Source organism: Colletotrichum aenigma, assembly GCF_013390185.1.
Source record: "Colletotrichum aenigma strain Cg56 chromosome Unknown KSG_Cg56_contig10, whole genome shotgun sequence".
Lineage (NCBI taxonomy): Eukaryota > Fungi > Ascomycota > Sordariomycetes > Glomerellales > Glomerellaceae > Colletotrichum > Colletotrichum aenigma.
Window position 1 is genome coordinate 421,392 of NW_023500916.1, and position 16,047 is coordinate 437,438.

The 16,047-nt window shown below is 51.5% G+C and overlaps 5 protein-coding genes across 5 annotated transcripts; 3 read left to right on the forward strand and 2 right to left on the reverse strand.

The window, feature by feature from the left end:
- Positions 1-688: 688 nt before the first annotated feature.
- asaB-3 (Hydroxylase/desaturase asaB) lies at positions 689-1,700 on the forward strand (the record flags this gene model as incomplete). Its single annotated transcript, XM_037329211.1, has 4 exons — positions 689-771; positions 826-1,044; positions 1,107-1,305; positions 1,356-1,700. The coding sequence occupies 4 exons, from the start codon at positions 689-691 to the stop codon at positions 1,698-1,700; spliced, it is 846 nt and encodes a 281-aa protein (XP_037171973.1).
- Positions 1,701-2,490: 790 nt separating this feature from the next.
- MPH3-0 (Alpha-glucosides permease MPH3) lies at positions 2,491-4,345 on the reverse strand (the record flags this gene model as incomplete). Its single annotated transcript, XM_037329212.1, has 5 exons — positions 2,491-2,679; positions 2,736-3,127; positions 3,182-3,516; positions 3,577-4,052; positions 4,118-4,345. The coding sequence occupies 5 exons, from the start codon at positions 4,343-4,345 to the stop codon at positions 2,491-2,493; spliced, it is 1,620 nt and encodes a 539-aa protein (XP_037172516.1).
- A 2,603-nt stretch (positions 4,346-6,948) lies between these two features.
- Positions 6,949-7,491, reverse strand: CGCA056_v013971 (uncharacterized protein; the record flags this gene model as incomplete). Its single annotated transcript, XM_037329213.1, has 1 exon — positions 6,949-7,491. One exon carries the CDS (start codon positions 7,489-7,491, stop codon positions 6,949-6,951), a length of 543 nt encoding a protein of 180 aa, XP_037172515.1.
- Positions 7,492-9,298: 1,807 nt separating this feature from the next.
- On the forward strand, positions 9,299-9,838 carry CGCA056_v013972 (uncharacterized protein; the record flags this gene model as incomplete). Its single annotated transcript, XM_037329214.1, has 1 exon — positions 9,299-9,838. The coding sequence occupies one exon, from the start codon at positions 9,299-9,301 to the stop codon at positions 9,836-9,838; it is 540 nt and encodes a 179-aa protein (XP_037172514.1).
- A 2,761-nt stretch (positions 9,839-12,599) lies between these two features.
- On the forward strand, positions 12,600-14,156 carry asaE-4 (MFS transporter asaE; the record flags this gene model as incomplete). The annotated part of the gene is made up of 3 exons (XM_037329215.1): positions 12,600-12,894; positions 12,978-13,084; positions 13,146-14,156. 3 exons carry the CDS (start codon positions 12,600-12,602, stop codon positions 14,154-14,156), a joined length of 1,413 nt encoding a protein of 470 aa, XP_037172513.1.
- Between the last annotated feature and the right edge of the window lie 1,891 nt (positions 14,157-16,047).

Below are 16,047 nucleotides of genomic sequence, written 5' to 3' on the forward strand. Positions count from 1 at the left end.
ATCGATCCAATCAATCGACAGGGACTAAAAACAAGCGGTGACCGCGAGATCCAAGGCAATGGCACCTCACAGGGATCAGCTTGCCGGCTCACATGTAAACAGATGAACTGCATGCTGATCGTAAAGATAAGACGAGCAGAATACATTCACGTAACGAGAAGAAGCGCTCGCGACTCATGAAGGCCTTCCACAATCAGCTAGATCCACTTGCCATACAGCGGCCCGCTCAGCATGCAATGTCGGCACTCGATGAAAGCTGGAGACACAAGCTTTTTGACACTGACCACCTGATATGATGAGCTAGGACTTATACTTGGATCGAAATGAGAGGCAGGTAGATCGTGAGTGGGAATCCGTGAGTATTCACCCAACCCAAGCCATACTGAGGTGATTGGGCATGCAAAAATCGCGACTGGGCGTTTAGGTCAGTGAGTCGGACCCCTCATTACTCCCCGCGTTGATATGGAGATCGATACATGTTCAGCTTAGTTCAGCCGGGGTAGCCATGTCGTTGTGCGCAGTCGCTGCCAAGCCCTGACTCGCGATGGAGACAACCGATAACACATGGGCCCCTATCAAAGGCGCGCCCATTTCATAACTGAACGGTCGCCCTCTTCTCCGCGAAGTCGCATTCTGTTTGCCAGCGCTATCCTTTTTTTTTCTTTAGAAAAGCATTCCTTACTGCAAAATGGCGCCGGGACGACAAGTGCAAACGACCATCAACTACTTTGATGACCCTGGGGTGCCTTTGGTGCCCATGGTCATTGGAGGGTAAGACAGCAAATGCCCAATGAAACTTTATTGAGGCTAACTCGGCACGATAAGTCCGACTCCTGGAAAGCCCCAGCCCAAGGTCGCCATCCCTACAACCATCACCGACGTCACCGGGAAGGAGGACGAGTTCACGCTTGATATCCAAGGCTTTCACTATGTGAAGCACGAAAGTCAGGTAACCAACTGGGATGACGATGAGGAGATCAAGCGGGTGAACTATCCTGAGATGGAGAAGCTATGCTGGCAAGTGCTGCAGGAGACCGACAACCTGTAAGCCAAGCTCCTTTGCCTGACCCTGTTGCATGTAGTAAGCTTTCGGCTCACACATCTAGCCCCAAACCCTCCGAGGTGCACATCTTGACGCACATCATCCGCCGCGGTCCCAAGGATAACGAGGGTCCCAAGGGCCCGGCACCGCTGTACGGTGTCCATGTCGACCAGTCGTTTAATGCCGCTGAGGGAGTCGCCCAAAGATGGCTTGGCGACAGAGCCGCAGACCTTCTCAAGAAGCCGCGTTACCAAATCATCAACGTAAGACCAATCCTAAACCGGCTTGCCTATCTTAGACTAACAGGAGGCAGATGTGGCGCCCAATTCGTCCCATCACTCGGGATCCTTTCGCGGTCTCTGACGCGCGGTCCATCCCCGACTCAGACCTGGTCTTCGTGCCCGTGCGCTTCCCGGATCACGATACGGAGGCTGTTGAGGTGCGGCCGCCGACGGACTCTCCTCACAAGTGGTACTTCAAGGACAAGCAACAGACCGATGACGTGCTCTTCTTCAAGCAAGTTGACTCGAGCAAGAAACCTGGGGTTCCTAGGAGAGTTCCTCACTGCGCATTCAAGGACACTGAGCTTCCTGAAGGGGAGGGAGAACCGAGAGTCAGTATCGAGGTTAGAGCTTTTGTGTTTTACGATGAAGAATGATAAACGAGAACGAAGAATTCCAACAAACACCTTGAAAGGGGCATTGTTCCAAGCTCCAGTGCTTCAAGTCCATCGACCTGTCTCAAAGCAAGCCAGAGACTTGGCCTCTTGACCAGGGGATGTAAAACAAACAAGCGAAATAAGGTGAACTTGATTAGCCCGCGTGTATTTGCTGCGTCAATAGTCGTCCCACTTGGTGTCCGGTTCCGGCAACCCTAGGACACTATGAGCTTGAGATGAGATGGACTTATCCGCGCCGCTCACGTCGCACGATGTAAGATGATAACACAGCTCTTGAAGTATTGTTCTGATTGCTGGCGAGGTATGCGCGTGAGTTGTCTGACGTGCCGCGCCCAGGCATGGGTCCGCCCTTACTAACAACTTCGTTAAAAGTGGAAGTAGAACTAGGTACCTGCTCATACCAGAAGAGCATAATACACTCCTTGGAGGTATGAGTATTGCTTAGCCTTGTAAACAAGTAAAACGGCCTTACGAATCGTGAGGATGTCGAATAAAAATCGATTCAGTATCTGGGGCAAGCTCTCTTTCACGGGGCACTTTGCCGATGCCGCGTGGAACAAACACTCGGTAGTTGTAGTGCATCTGAGGTATGGCATATCGCGGGGCCTTGTTTGTATTATGGCTATGCACTCTAACAAATCCCATCTTTCTCCTTTGCTCATCTTTCTCCTCCATCTCCAGCTGGAGGCACCCCGTGCGCTACTCATCAATCAAGCGGGTGGATTATTTTGGCCAAGAGCATAACCCAAGAATGAAAGCTGCAGACCGTCTACTCGTCATCGTTGATGTCGATGACGGTCTTCTTCCACTGGCGGGCAGGGATCTTGCGCTTGAACATGATGTCGATCTCGCGAACGGAGCGTCCCTTCATCTCAGGGACATAGAAGTATGCAAGGACGAAACAGACGAAACCGGTGGCACCCCAGACGTAACCGCACCTGCCGCCCAAGTCGACACCCTATTTTTATCATCAGTACGCTGCGGTACTTCGGGAAGAGGAGGGAGTAAGCTTACGGTCGTGTTAAGCATGTAAGTTGAGAGGAAGATGCAAGGAATGTTCACAACATAGTAAGCGGCACGTCCAATACCGGTCGTCAAGGGACGGAGGCGAATAGCCGATGTCTCCGCGATGATGACCCAGGAGGCGGGAGCAGGACCCAGTGTGAAACCGACAGACACGATGAGACCGAGAGAGGCCATCGCCAAAGATGACGCATCAGAGCGCTCAAAGGATCCGGCAATACCAAGCGCAACCAGGAAGACGACATTGATCAAAGAGCCCCAGACGTAGATAGTTCGGCGGCCGAGGTAAGTCGTCAGAATCCAGGAAAGCATGACGAAAATGGTTTGCAGAGCGGAAGTGATAAGACCCAGAGCGAAGGCAAGTTGAGAGCCGATACCGGCCTCTGTTCACACGTCAGTATAAATTTTCATCGTTAAAGACATTCAAAGTAACTCACGTCTGAAGAAGTAAACGGCTTGGTTGGCAATAAGGTTACCCGTAAGGTTCTGCGCCGCATAGACACCACAAACAATGAGGGTGCGGTATGTGTCAACGCCTCGGAACAGCTCCAGATAGGTAGGGTCCTTGACGGTCTTCTCGAGGTCAATAGTGCGGCGCATCATGGCAATGGATTCTTCGGCATTAGTGCCCGAAGCACGACCAAGTCGTCGGACTGACTTCGCAGCTTCCTCGAGGCGTCCCTTACGGACCAACCACCAAGGTGACTCCGGGGCGATGAAAAGGAGGATAGCGAGAGGGGTGGGGAACATCCATTGAAGCGCAATCGGGACCCTGGATTATTTTCTGGTCAGCAAAGATGAATTAAATGACGAGGGTAAAAGAATCACAAACCTGTAGGCACTGGGATCGAGCTTGCTCTCATACACGTAGCAAACACCACCCACGATAATGGCACCGATAGCCCAGAACATCTGCAGCATCTGGGTCGCAGGGGCTCTGAGTCTCATGGGAACGATCTCACTGCAGTATGCAGGTGCGTTGGCGATGAAAATGCCCCAGGGGATACCCTCCAGAAGCTGGCTGACGAACATGACCGCGAGCGAGTTGGCGAAGTAGAAAACAAAGATGAAGGCGTTCAAGAACATGAGACCAGTGATTGTGGCCCAACGGTATCCGATTTTGCTGGTGATGGGACCGGCGATGCAGACACCAATGATGGCACCAAGAGGACCGCCCATCTGGAGCGCAGATTGCCACGAGGCCTCGATCTGCATGACACCATCCTTGTCTTCGACACCGAAGGTATTCTTGAACTCGTCCATGGCGACGAAAGCACCCATGAGGAAGACGCAGTACGACTCCATGATCTATCCGTAATCGTCAGCTGCAGCTCTCCAAAGCGGGCGCGTGGATAGAAGACCGGGTAGCTTACAATGGTCGTGGACATGATGAAAGCCCACATGGAGGCCATTGGGTAGAGCTTCACGGCCTCCAACACTCCCATGTTGAACTCCGCCTGCTCGGCCTCAATGGCGTCCGACTTGTAGTCCGCGGGCTTCGACTTCTCGTCGAGATCGGCGCCATGGTTGATCTCGTCGGCATAAGCCTCAATCTTGGCGGGATCGCCGCTGGGCGACTTGGAGTCGACGGTGTTGCTCATGTTGGAGATCGGAGGTGTTGGTTGGCCGGGTCTGAGGAGAGAGAGCAGAAGAGGAGAGGGGAGAAACGGAGCTGGCGATGGGCAACCTGTTATTAAAGGTCTTGTCTCACTCGCCCATGTCCAGTCCCCTCGCTTACCCAGGCCAGTCTTCTTCCCAGCCAATACAGACGAGGCAACTGGGATGTCAATCCCACACGCGCAATCTGGGCAACCCCAAAATCCCCAGCGCCGCTAACCCCGGCTCCCCGCAATGCCCAAAACGTCCCACAAAACCCCAGAGTGTCACCCGCCTTTTTCTAGCGCCGGATATCGGGTCTTGATACAACGAGCTCGGTGGAGAAATCTGTCGTGCGGCGACGCGCTCCAATGGGGACGGCGTCCAGGGGTTGAAAGCGGCGCAGCCCGTCGATTGGTTCGTCGCCGTCGTATTAATGCGCGGGCACATTACTGGCCCGGCAACTCCAAATTCATAAAGGGCCGAGTTGGGGTAAATCGCGGGGGTGTTGTCGGCCCTGGATGGCCCGCGTGTTGGAACAATGGCAGCTCTCCCTCCCATGCGACCCGCGACTAATTACTGCTGAGTCTGTTCTTATTCACTGCTAGGACGCAATTGGCAGCTAATCCCGTCCCTAGGGACATGCAGACAGGGGGATCGCGTTCCCAGGAATGAAGAGCGTAGGACAATCCTGTTCCCATGAACATGAAGGAGGGGTAGGGTTCCTGTCCCCCGGATTCAGGTCGCTAGAACTAGTACCCTTCCTGGGAACGAGGAAGACGGGTGAGATCTAGCAAACGCGAAAGCTGCTGGGCCGCATGGCTTTTAACAGCTCGCACAGAAGGTCATTGTTGGTCCACATGCGCTCCGGCAATCGGTCGATCTCGGTCCGACAACTTCACGACTCAGCACTGTTGGTAGAGAGAACACACCACATGGCAAGCCAAGGGTGGCATTGCAGATGTCAGATGCTTGTGTGGGCTCGGCGTGCGTCGTTTTAGCCGCGTTCATGGAAGCTTGTCATGTTTCATTTGTTGTTTTGAGACAACAAGTTCCAATTGCCTGTTTACCTACCTACGTACAGAGACCAGCCAAGATACATGGTCTGTTGAAAAGAAATTTGGACGTACCTATACCTGTGCGGTTTCCAGCGCTTTGGGACGAATGTCGTAGCGTGAAGTAACTCAACTCACCTTTTTCCTACAACCCTTCCAACTGTAGTCTTTTGAAAAACTGTTTGGAACCTTCCACTTCACCAACTTCTGACATTTTATCAACCTCCTCGAGTGACGTCTCATCTTCCCGCATCCATCGGGACCTCAAACGAAGTTTATGAATAAACTCGTTCCATCCCGGTTGCCGTGATGTTGTCGACAATGAGAAGTCCTTCGAATAGGACATTTTTTCGCAAGTGATGTTTCTCCAACCGTCCGATATTCCTGAAGCCTCTCGAAGGATGTACTTGGTCTGGAAGTATGCTGCATCGTTGAATGGAAACCCGTCAGCCATAGTCGAAGACGCGCGGAGGATCCTTGTCAGATCAGTTAGATACGTTCTGCTCGACAAAAGCCACTGGTTCTCAGATGTGATGCAGGTCCGCGAACCAAGATATCCTCCGTGTCCATGTAACACCAAGTTTTGGATCTTGCAAAACCACGTTGGCGTCGACGGTGGACAATTGCACGATTCCTTCTTCAGGTAAAGGACAATATAATCGACGGACCAGCTGATCCGGAAGTATATTCGAGGGGGGCAGTCGTCTGACTCTTCAGAGTCGATATCTAGGTCGGTGCTGAACGACTCACTGATCTGAGTCTTGGGGCGAATTCGTTGAGCCACGAACGCTGACTCATGATTAATGGCCGTGTCGATTAGCTCGTAGTACCGCCGCGATGATTCGTGGACATGCAACGTCCAAGAATTCCGTCGGTTGCGTAGATGAGTTCCATCCCTCGATGACCCAAAAGACCATCGATCGACGGATGTCGAAGAACTCCCCTCACGGAGATTGAATTTTCGCGGCTCCAAGTAGAACTCTGTCCACACCATACACCGAATCTCCGGTGGGAGAGATCTGAAGTAGGTGAAAGAAGTAAGAGTCTGTGAAGAGTCCATGGATGGTGGAGCTTGGGATACCGAAATAGCCATTATGAGATTAACAATCGCAAATAATTTGGTGTCGATAGATCTCAAGACACGCGGGGAAGACTAAAAGCTTTTATACCCCCTATTTTGTTTTTTCACAAGTTCCTACAAAGTTCAGCAAGCTTTGGTACATCTATGGACACCAGAAAAGTACATCACCTTGAAGGTCTAAGATTCCGCCCGGTTGAGTCACTCGGTGGAGGCCTGGCGCCCCTCAAACTCGGCACCTACCATCAAGGTCACGCAACTTGGAGCCAGGCATCCTTTCAGGACATTTCAGCTGAAGTAGGCAACAGGAGCTCACCTGCACACTAATCTTGGACATGATGCGATTAAGAGCAGGTTATAATCTAGCAGGATTGAAACTCTACGGACATACGGAATACGGAATACATAATACTGCTCAGCATACTCGGCACGCATCCTTATGGAAGCAGTTAGATAAATAGCCCACCTCAATCCCTTAGTAGATGGGAAGAAGCTGGACAACACTGCAGCCTAGAAGTGGTCTCTGGCCAGCTAGGAAGAAGCTCAGAGCGACAGCATTCTCCCTCTTGCATGCCATGAATCCGCCGTTGGGACTGGCGTCTTTTGGGTAACCCAGGCCATCCGCTGTGACAATAACCCCATGGGTGCCACCCGAGCAACTCAGCTCCACAGTGTTTGGGCTCGGTACTGTCGCGGTACCACCAGGGGTAATGACCATGCCGGCAGAAGGGGAAGACTCGTCACCGAGATGGGCAACGCCAACCGTGTCGTCATCGGTGCGGAAGATGGATCCTTGACCGGCCGGTGCAAGAACGATTTCGGCCAGGCAATCGGCTTTGGAGACGTAGCTGAGCTCTTGACCCTGAACATCGGGACCGAACTCCGGCGGGAGGTCGGGGTAGGTCATGTTCGCCCAGAGGCGGAAGCCGTTAGGAATATCGGCTCTTCTGACGGGGACGTGGGCCACCGTCACGGCGGCGACGATGGCCGTGGCTTGGATGGAAATTTTCGTAATCATTTGACAATGATTCAAGCTGAACGGCAATGAAACTTCAATCTAGTAGGAGCTGCTTGGTGTCAACGTTTATTGTTCTGCGTTGATTCAATGAGGTTAGTTCTCCTCTCCGACTCAAAACCCGGTCTTCTTATACCGATCCCTTTCTGAGTGCAACGTTTCTCAAAGCGGCAGCGTCAAGTCCCTGGGCGTTCCAACAACACGCCATACACGCGATTTCAGTTCTTCAATTATCTAACAATTTCGCGGGGCTCATACAATGACAGGCTCGTTCTAAAACTGCTTATGATCGCCCACAAAGGATTGATGCTGTTCCCCTAAACGTCGTTCAGCATTCAGGCACCGCCCGATAGTGTTAAGCGGGCCGCCTCCTACCTCGGATCCTTCGAGCAAGCCGTCTTACGTGCAGATAGTCAAGATGCAGTCTCGAATCACGGCTGATGGTAGTAACTGACTGCTGATCCGAGGTTCAGCAGGGCTAGTGCTTAGGTGATACGAGTCCGAGTAAACTTTGCCTTCTACAGCAGGAGGGCTTCTTGACATCAGACTGTCAATGCATCTATCAATCTCCAGAAGATTCCAAAATCCCACTTAGCACAATGTTCTTTTGTTAAATCTCTCTATGAGGTCTCAGTCTTCTTCTCCTTTAGCAGTTGAGGAGAAGCCTATCACCTGCGCGATTGATCATGGCTGGTTGTCAGATGTTTTGCTTCGACATGTCGCTTATGCTTAGCCTGCAGGGAACAGTCCGAATGTCTCGTATTTATAATGGAGCAAGACATGCATTCGGATCTATTTCGAAATAGAATACAGCTGGATGTTGCTGACGTAGGAACATTACTCGGATTCGGGAAGATGCGGTGAGCCCATCGTAGGCCTGTTATGGGTGACTTCAGACGAAGCTTGCTTTGAGTGTAGTGAGGTGAGATGGCAGAACCTAATCGACATCAAAACTCTGTGGGTATTATTAGACGAACACCAGACCTTTTGATACATGTGCCCTAAATTTACCAGAAAGCTTCTCCTTGGTTGAGCTGGGATTGAGATTCCATAGAACACTTGCACTTTGTAATGACTACGAGAATCCCGAATCAAGATGAAGTTGACGACTCCAAGATACGGGTTCTGGTGGCCTTTTGAACTGGACTGGAGGCATAAAACCTCTTCTTGTTATCACTCTGGTATGACCAATTGTATAGTATATTGAAACTTTAGTCGATTGAAATTTCGGTCGGTGGGAGATTGATGTGTGAGAAACTTCGGCCTGCAGCTCAGTCTTAGCGATCACTGGGAAGGGCGCCGCAGCTTCTGGTCAGCGCTAAGATGCCAAATTTCAATTAAGGTGCCTAATCTAAATGGATCAACATCCATGAGTTCGCAATTCATCACCTCAGCTGAGAATCCCATAATCCAGAAATTATCAAGTAAGTCCGACACGGCCAATCTTATGTGAAATACTTCTAGAAAAATGTGGGCTACGCTTCTAACCGTTGCTCAAAATGGGATGTCTACTAGGGAAACAATCCCCACTTCCACGGGGCGGAGCGCTGTATCAGCATATTGTGGAACCAAGCAATATCGACAAGAGCGAGCTGCTTACAAGAGCATCTCAAAGAGTGCTAACTGTAGCGAGAGAAGTTCAGAGGAGTAAGCCTCGAGAATAGAAGATAAAAGGACGGCTTCTCCTGCTGGATATCTAGTTCTTGTTTCCAATCATCCTCAGTAACAACACAATCAACACACACTATCATCCTAAACAAGACTCTTAACTTATTACTATACAACATATCCCTAAGCCCTATCCATCAAAATGCAGCTCACTAACCTCATCCTCACCTTCGCCGCTACTGCCTCCGCCATCGACGTCTACTTCCACTCCCAGAACAACTGCAACGGCGCCTCCCGCCGTTGGAACAACGTCAACCCGGGGACCTGCATCAACACCGGCGCCGGCACGGGGCAAATCCCCTCCATCGCGTGGCGCGGCGTCCCGACCAACTGGCGCATCACCTACTACGGCACACACAACCAGCAGTGCACCAACATCAAGACTACGCATATCAAGTCCAACGTCGTGTGGACGTGCATGTCAGGTGGCTACTGGGGTGCACGGTACCAGTTTACGAGCAAGAAGCGGGCGATTGGGATGGAGGAGGAGGTGTGCTTGAAGGGCGAGGGTGAGTGTGAGGGGAACTTGGGCCCAGCGGATGAGATTGTTGCGGAGGATGGGACGATTTGGGAGCTGAAGGGGCTGAGCGAGGAGGAGATTGAGGAGTTGTATGGGAAGGTGGTGGATGGGAGCGAGATTCCTAAGGAGTTTGAGGTTCGTCGCCGCAACGTTGGGGCTTGAGAACTTCAGCCGCAAGTACGCCACAGTCGGAAGGATCATCATGTATGGCGATTTCATCACCCCCACCCCCGAGGCTCAGAGATGCCAAAATGCCTCGGGCAAAGTATCTTCTAGATCCAGAGGCAATGAATCAACCACAATCCACAGGGCCTCCTTTGAGATCCTCCCGATCTATCTCTCTCTTTCCCACCATCTTGAAATCCACCACGCGACTACCCTAATGTCTATTTGCAATACCACTGATTAATGTCTCCACGTTGAACCGTTCACAATGTCCTATAGACCTTTATCGCAAACGGCGAGAGCCTGAAAACGGAGTAGCCATTACGGGGTTCTAGGGGAATCTAGTGATAAAAACTGGGTTTCATGGTCTTCACACCAGCTAATGTGACATGTTCCCGTTTCGCTCCTGGTCCATCGAAAGTTTCAACCTTAAGATAGGCATCTCCAACGGCCCAGACAGCAGAGCGATCGCCGGTATTGTCAATCAGTCGTACTAGCCCCGAGGATGTGCTGAGAGGGGCTGAGACGCGGGTGGTTTGGATACGTCAGAAACGCTGCAAAATGAGCCGCAAGTGTCGCTCTAGAGAGCGGGGGTGGGCTCGGATGAGCATAGAAGAAGGTGTCAGTCGCCGATAAACCATCTCTGATCGTCGATTTCCTGGATTGAGATGTCGACAGACCGCTGAGCCGCCATTGTTGAGAACGACGGCATCAGAATCAATCTTCAGAACGCTAATGGAGGCAAGGGGAGCATATCCGTTTGAACCATATCCGTTTAAACGTTGCAACTCGTGGGTATCTAAGCGTAACGAAGCTCAAAGGATGTACAGCTTCCCCTACCTCTCAGTCGGGATGACGGGTGGCTGGACGATGCGGTCAAGCTGGGTACGCATTGGGCTGGTCCAGAGGGATCGGCCAGTAAATGAGGATCAAGTGGCCAAAGTAATGCCATTGGCGGGATAGCTGAGGCGTACCAAAAGATACTTGACTCATCCTAGGTTACCATCGCTGCTAGTGACACTTAGTAGCTATTAACGAAAGCAGTATTTCCAGACTTTGACATCTTTTTATTCTGTATCCTCTCAGCCCTGTATGACGCATTCGTTATGGTTGTCATATACCAAGTCATATGTTGATGATATGTCCTCAAGCCCCTCGCACATAGGAAGCCAATGGACAAGCTCCTAGACCTGAACTCTAGAGTCGAGGTCAGGCCGCACTCTTCAAGGACACGGACAGCCGCTGGTCGAGAGACCAACAAAATTAGAAGATACTTAGTAGATGCGACAGACTCTAGCTCGCTTAACCCCAATCAGTACGGCATCAAAAACGTTCTACGGCTTCCGTAGTCCGAGATTTAGAATGATCCACAGACGTTCCATTATCTAATCAGATTGATCACTACCGAGTGCTGGGTCCAGTGCGATGGATCTAGCTCAGGGTGGGGAAAGAGAGTCGGCTGTGATCGACAAACTTCGGCGCCACGGTTCCACGTGCTGAGTGCTTGTTCAGGCTTGCTTAAAGCTGTTGAATGAGCAATCGCACCTATTGCGCTGGTTCGTGAACCTTATGCTGGCATCCTCAGGGTCAGAGGAAATACAGTCGTCGAATGGGAGCTCGAAAGAAGGGTGGGAGTAAGGATCACGAAGGCGAAGATTGCCGGAGCCGGACTTGGCGGTCCCGCCTATGTCCGGCATCCCTCCGGCACGGCGTCCCCTCCTCAGCGGTATCGGATCACGGCGTCACCAGCGCCGTGCCTTGCGAAAATTGATCTGCAGCGTACGAGTGAAGGATTTCTGGATCTTCCCTTATGCTCGGCGCTATCGGTCGGAGGTGAGAAGCATCCGGAGGAAGTCATCCATGGCACCACTGTAAAGAAAGGTGCAACCGTCATCAAAACGCCAGATCGAGTCAGGTTATTTGATGATTTGCATGATGTTAGCTAGCGCAAAACCAGCACAAGCTGATAAATCCACGTGAAAAGGGCTCCACGAGATCCCAATCAAGCTCATGGAAATCCCACCGGCGTGCATTCTTAAAGATCTTTAGCTTGATAAGGCCAGCCAATCTCGGTGCAGGGAGACGAGTCGACGGCCCCTTTCTCCCTCGTCGCGGTGGAGTTTTCGGCGCCGAAGTCTGTTCGTGAGACTGCAACAGCCCACGTGGGGTACCTTAAGCCTAAATTTTCGCTTTGAGTGACATGTTCGGCCTCGGCGGTTGTGAGTGCGCCGCCCGCCGAATGGATCCAGTCCACCTCCTGAGTCCCGGACCCGTTTCGACCAACAACAATCAATCACAGCGGGGGCAGCCACGCAAATTCGCTACGCGAGGCGAGATATGCAGCTGGGCTTGGTCAGATTCAGATCCATTCGGTGCTATCGAAAACCGATTGGATTGCTTTTCGTCACAATGGGGTGTCTGTTTGCCTGAGATCTGGGTGTTTGTTTTGTCAATTGGACATGGGATAGGGGGCGGTGGGCCGTTAGGCACACCTGGACTGGTCCGATGGAGATTCACGGCGCGGACCTACCATCTGGAACGTGGGACCGCTGACGCCTTTGATTCTTTTTTTCAATCTTGCCTGTCCGTTTGGGCTGGACTACTTATTCGCCCTTGTCCCATTTGGATCTCTAATTCTAGGGACCTTGTTCTTTAGACGATTCCGCAGTCAAAGAGAAGCTCACTTCGACCAACGTCTTCAAGTTATTGTGAACCTGTACCACATCTTGAATACAGACAACAACTCCAGATACACAACATGTCGAATCTACAACACATCTCGTCCCCCGCGGACTCCCAGACAACCGTCGCAGACCCGCAGCCCTTCATGCCCGACACCAAGGCCGACCACAACCCAGACAGGACAGACTACGAGTCCGAAGGCCAGCAATCGACTCTCAACCAAGCCGTGGCGGATCCGGAGAAGGGACACGGAGGCCCTCCCGTGAAGCCGTCGTACCCCGGAAGCGATGCGCCAGATGGCGGAGCCACCGCATGGCTTGTTGTTCTCGGAGCGTGGTGTACTAGTTTCTGCAGTTTTGGATGGGTGAACAGTACGTTGCATGGCGTGGAACCTTGCATTGAGCCTCATTCTTGGGCTTGTGGCTTTAGAATACTAACGTGTGGCTTGGCGTAGGTGTCGGCGCTTTTCAGGAGTATTATCAGAATGACTTGTTGAGCAACTACTCCCCGAGCACAATTTCTTGGATCCCTTCGCTACAGATCTTCTTCATGATGGCCATGGTAAGTCTTTGACTCTTTCATGTCGCTTGCATTGTTTTGTTCGCTGACTTGGAGACCACAGGGCCCTGTCATCGGCACACTCTACGACAACTACGGCCCTCGATGGCTCATTTTCGGCGGCACAATTCTCCACGTGTTCGGCCTCATGATGACCTCCCTCGCAACCCAGTACTACCAGATCCTCCTCGCCCAGGGAATCTGCTCTGCCATTGGTGTCTCCGCCATCTTCCAACCCGCGATGAACACGATCCACGGCTGGTTCAACATCAAGCGCGGCGCCGCTTTCGGCCTTCTCTCGACCGGCTCCTCCATCGGCGGCATCGTCTTCCCGATCATGGTCACGAGGCTCATCAAGCAGGTCGGATATCCCTGGGCCATGCGCACCTGCGCCTTCATGATTTTGGGGCTGCTCATCATTGCCAACTTGACGGTCCGCGCGTACCACCCCCCACGTCCGCAAAAGGTCACCAAGGAGATGCTCCTGCGCCCGTTCAAGGAGTTCGAGTTCGTTTGCGTCGTCATTGGTTTCTTTCTCTTCACATACGGCATCTTTGTCCCGATCAACTACATCCAGGTGCAGGCCCTCGAGGCAGGCATGAGCCCGGACTTGGCGCAGTACCTTGTCGCTATCCTCAACGCTGGATCTTTGTTTGGACGTATCTTCTCGGGCATTCTTGGTGACAAGATTGGAAAGTACAACATCTTCGTGGTGGTCTGCTACTTGACCAGTATCTGGATGCTGGCGCTCTGGATCCCGGCGAATTCGGATGGCGCGCTGATTGCTTTCGCCGTGCTGTTCGGTTTCTGCTCTGGCGCGTACGTGTCGCTGATTGCGCCGCTGGTGGCAGCCATCTCCCCGTTCCAGGAGATTGGGTTCCGAACGGGAATCACCTTCTTGACGAACTCCATCGGAGGACTGACGACGAACCCGATCAACGGTGCGATCCTGGCAGGACCCGGCGGTTGGGTCGGTATCAAAGTGTTTTCTGGCGTCTTCTGCATTGCGGGGACAACTTTCATTTTGATTGCCAGGATGAAGAGGACCGGCTGGAAGGTATTTGTTGCTTTCTAAATAATGGGAGAAATGGCTGGAAGTTTGGTATCGACGAGGCACGCACGCACATGGAGAGGACTCAGCATCAACATTGGCATTGCATTATAGACATCTCCCATCTTGTACTTTATACCCTCACTTATTCCTAATCATGGCGTGGAAAAGGACCTATGTCTGAGGCTAGCCGCTAGTTTGTAAATATAGAAGGCATCTTGAGTTGTCATATATGATTTTTGATACCCCGAATAGCTGTGAGAACGTCCAACCTTCACAGTAAAAGCATGGCTCTATTCCCATTGGCTCAATTCATTGCCCATCTTCCTTCATGTCAAGATAAGTCCGTGTTGCAGCTTCAATGAAGGCTCCGTTCCTAGTAGAAGTATGATCCGGCAACCCTTTGTTGACTAAATCCGTGTTGCTTACCAATTTGCTGAAATGGGTTCGTTCCGGTTTCCAATGCTAGACTCCCTCGTTCCGTGCTGTCTGAGTTCAGTGAATGCAGACAAACAGCATAGAGTTGACGAGAATGAATACCAATCACTCGTCGTTCTTCATATGATATGAAAATTCTGTATTTCTACTGTTGTGTGCAGAGAAGCTATAAAGGTCAACATGTAGTAGAAACGGTTTACCGTTGAGGTTCTCGTACAGAACCTTTATCGCCATTTAAGTCGAGTATACGGCCAGCCAGGTGGAGCTCGCCACGTACAGGACTTTACCATGGAGTCGGCGACCCCGTCCCAAATTCCACATCAAACCCTTTATGGTTTTCCGCCTTGATGACCATGCTTTCCCAAAATCTTCAGAGCCCTAAGCGGCAAGATTTTCGCCCGTCTGCCTAAAATACATCAGTCCAACAAGACTTGTCTCCCTCCCAGCGTCTAATTATTCTCGCCTTCTTAACTTACAACACCACGAGCTCTATACCATCGTCGAACACAAAAAGCACTCACTACAACATTTGCATGGTATTATTTGATACTGCATTCGCCACCATGCCGCCAACACTTTCGTCTCGCATGATGATGGGCCCTGTGGGTACGCCACATTTCGACCCCAACACGTCTCAAGAGAAACTCCAAGATTCAATCATCGTCGCATGCGTATTGGGATACGCCATGATCGGCGTTCTCTTCCTTGTCTGCATCAACGACTTCCGTTTGGCAGCGCTACCAGCCTGGTACAAAGCTACAGAACGCAGGACAAGAGACAAAGCCCTCTTGGGTTTCTGGTACTTTGCCGTCATCTTCCTTTGGCCCGCGGCTCTCCCTCCATGGCTCGTACGCCGCCTTGGCTTCTATTGCTCAAAGACTTTTAGCAAGATCAGCAACAGGAGACGCCAACGAAACAATTCCACTTCGAGGGCTAGGAGGGGCATGGACCTCGGCAGGTGGGAAGACATTCCACTTGACGGCATCTCAGCCTCCAGAGTGGTTGAACAAGAAGATTCGAGGGATAGCAGAGGGTGGAGATCAACGACTCCTAGGCCCGTTTCAAGTCGTTCCATATCGCTACAAACGATCGAAGAAAGGATCGCCACTCGCTGCATACAAAGTGGTGCAAATGCACCCTCGACCGTTCCGTCCTTTCAAACATCGCGCGCAGGATCGTCTAGAGATCAATGGAGTTACAAAAACTGAGGGCAGTACCGCATCAAGGTCGATAGCCGATGGTAGTTAACGAACGTTTTCCACCATTTCTCTCATACTTTCAGCGTTGCATCGCAGAAGGCCGACATATTACAAGCAAGTTAGGGTCTGATATTCTCAAAATAAAGTAAGATTATTACAACCTTACCTGACAAGTGACAAACTTATTGTATGCACGCTGCTCGATGTCATTTCCATTAATGATTCTGGCTGACCATGACAAAAACATTGGTTGTTACGCTGGGTTGAGGCCAGCAAAG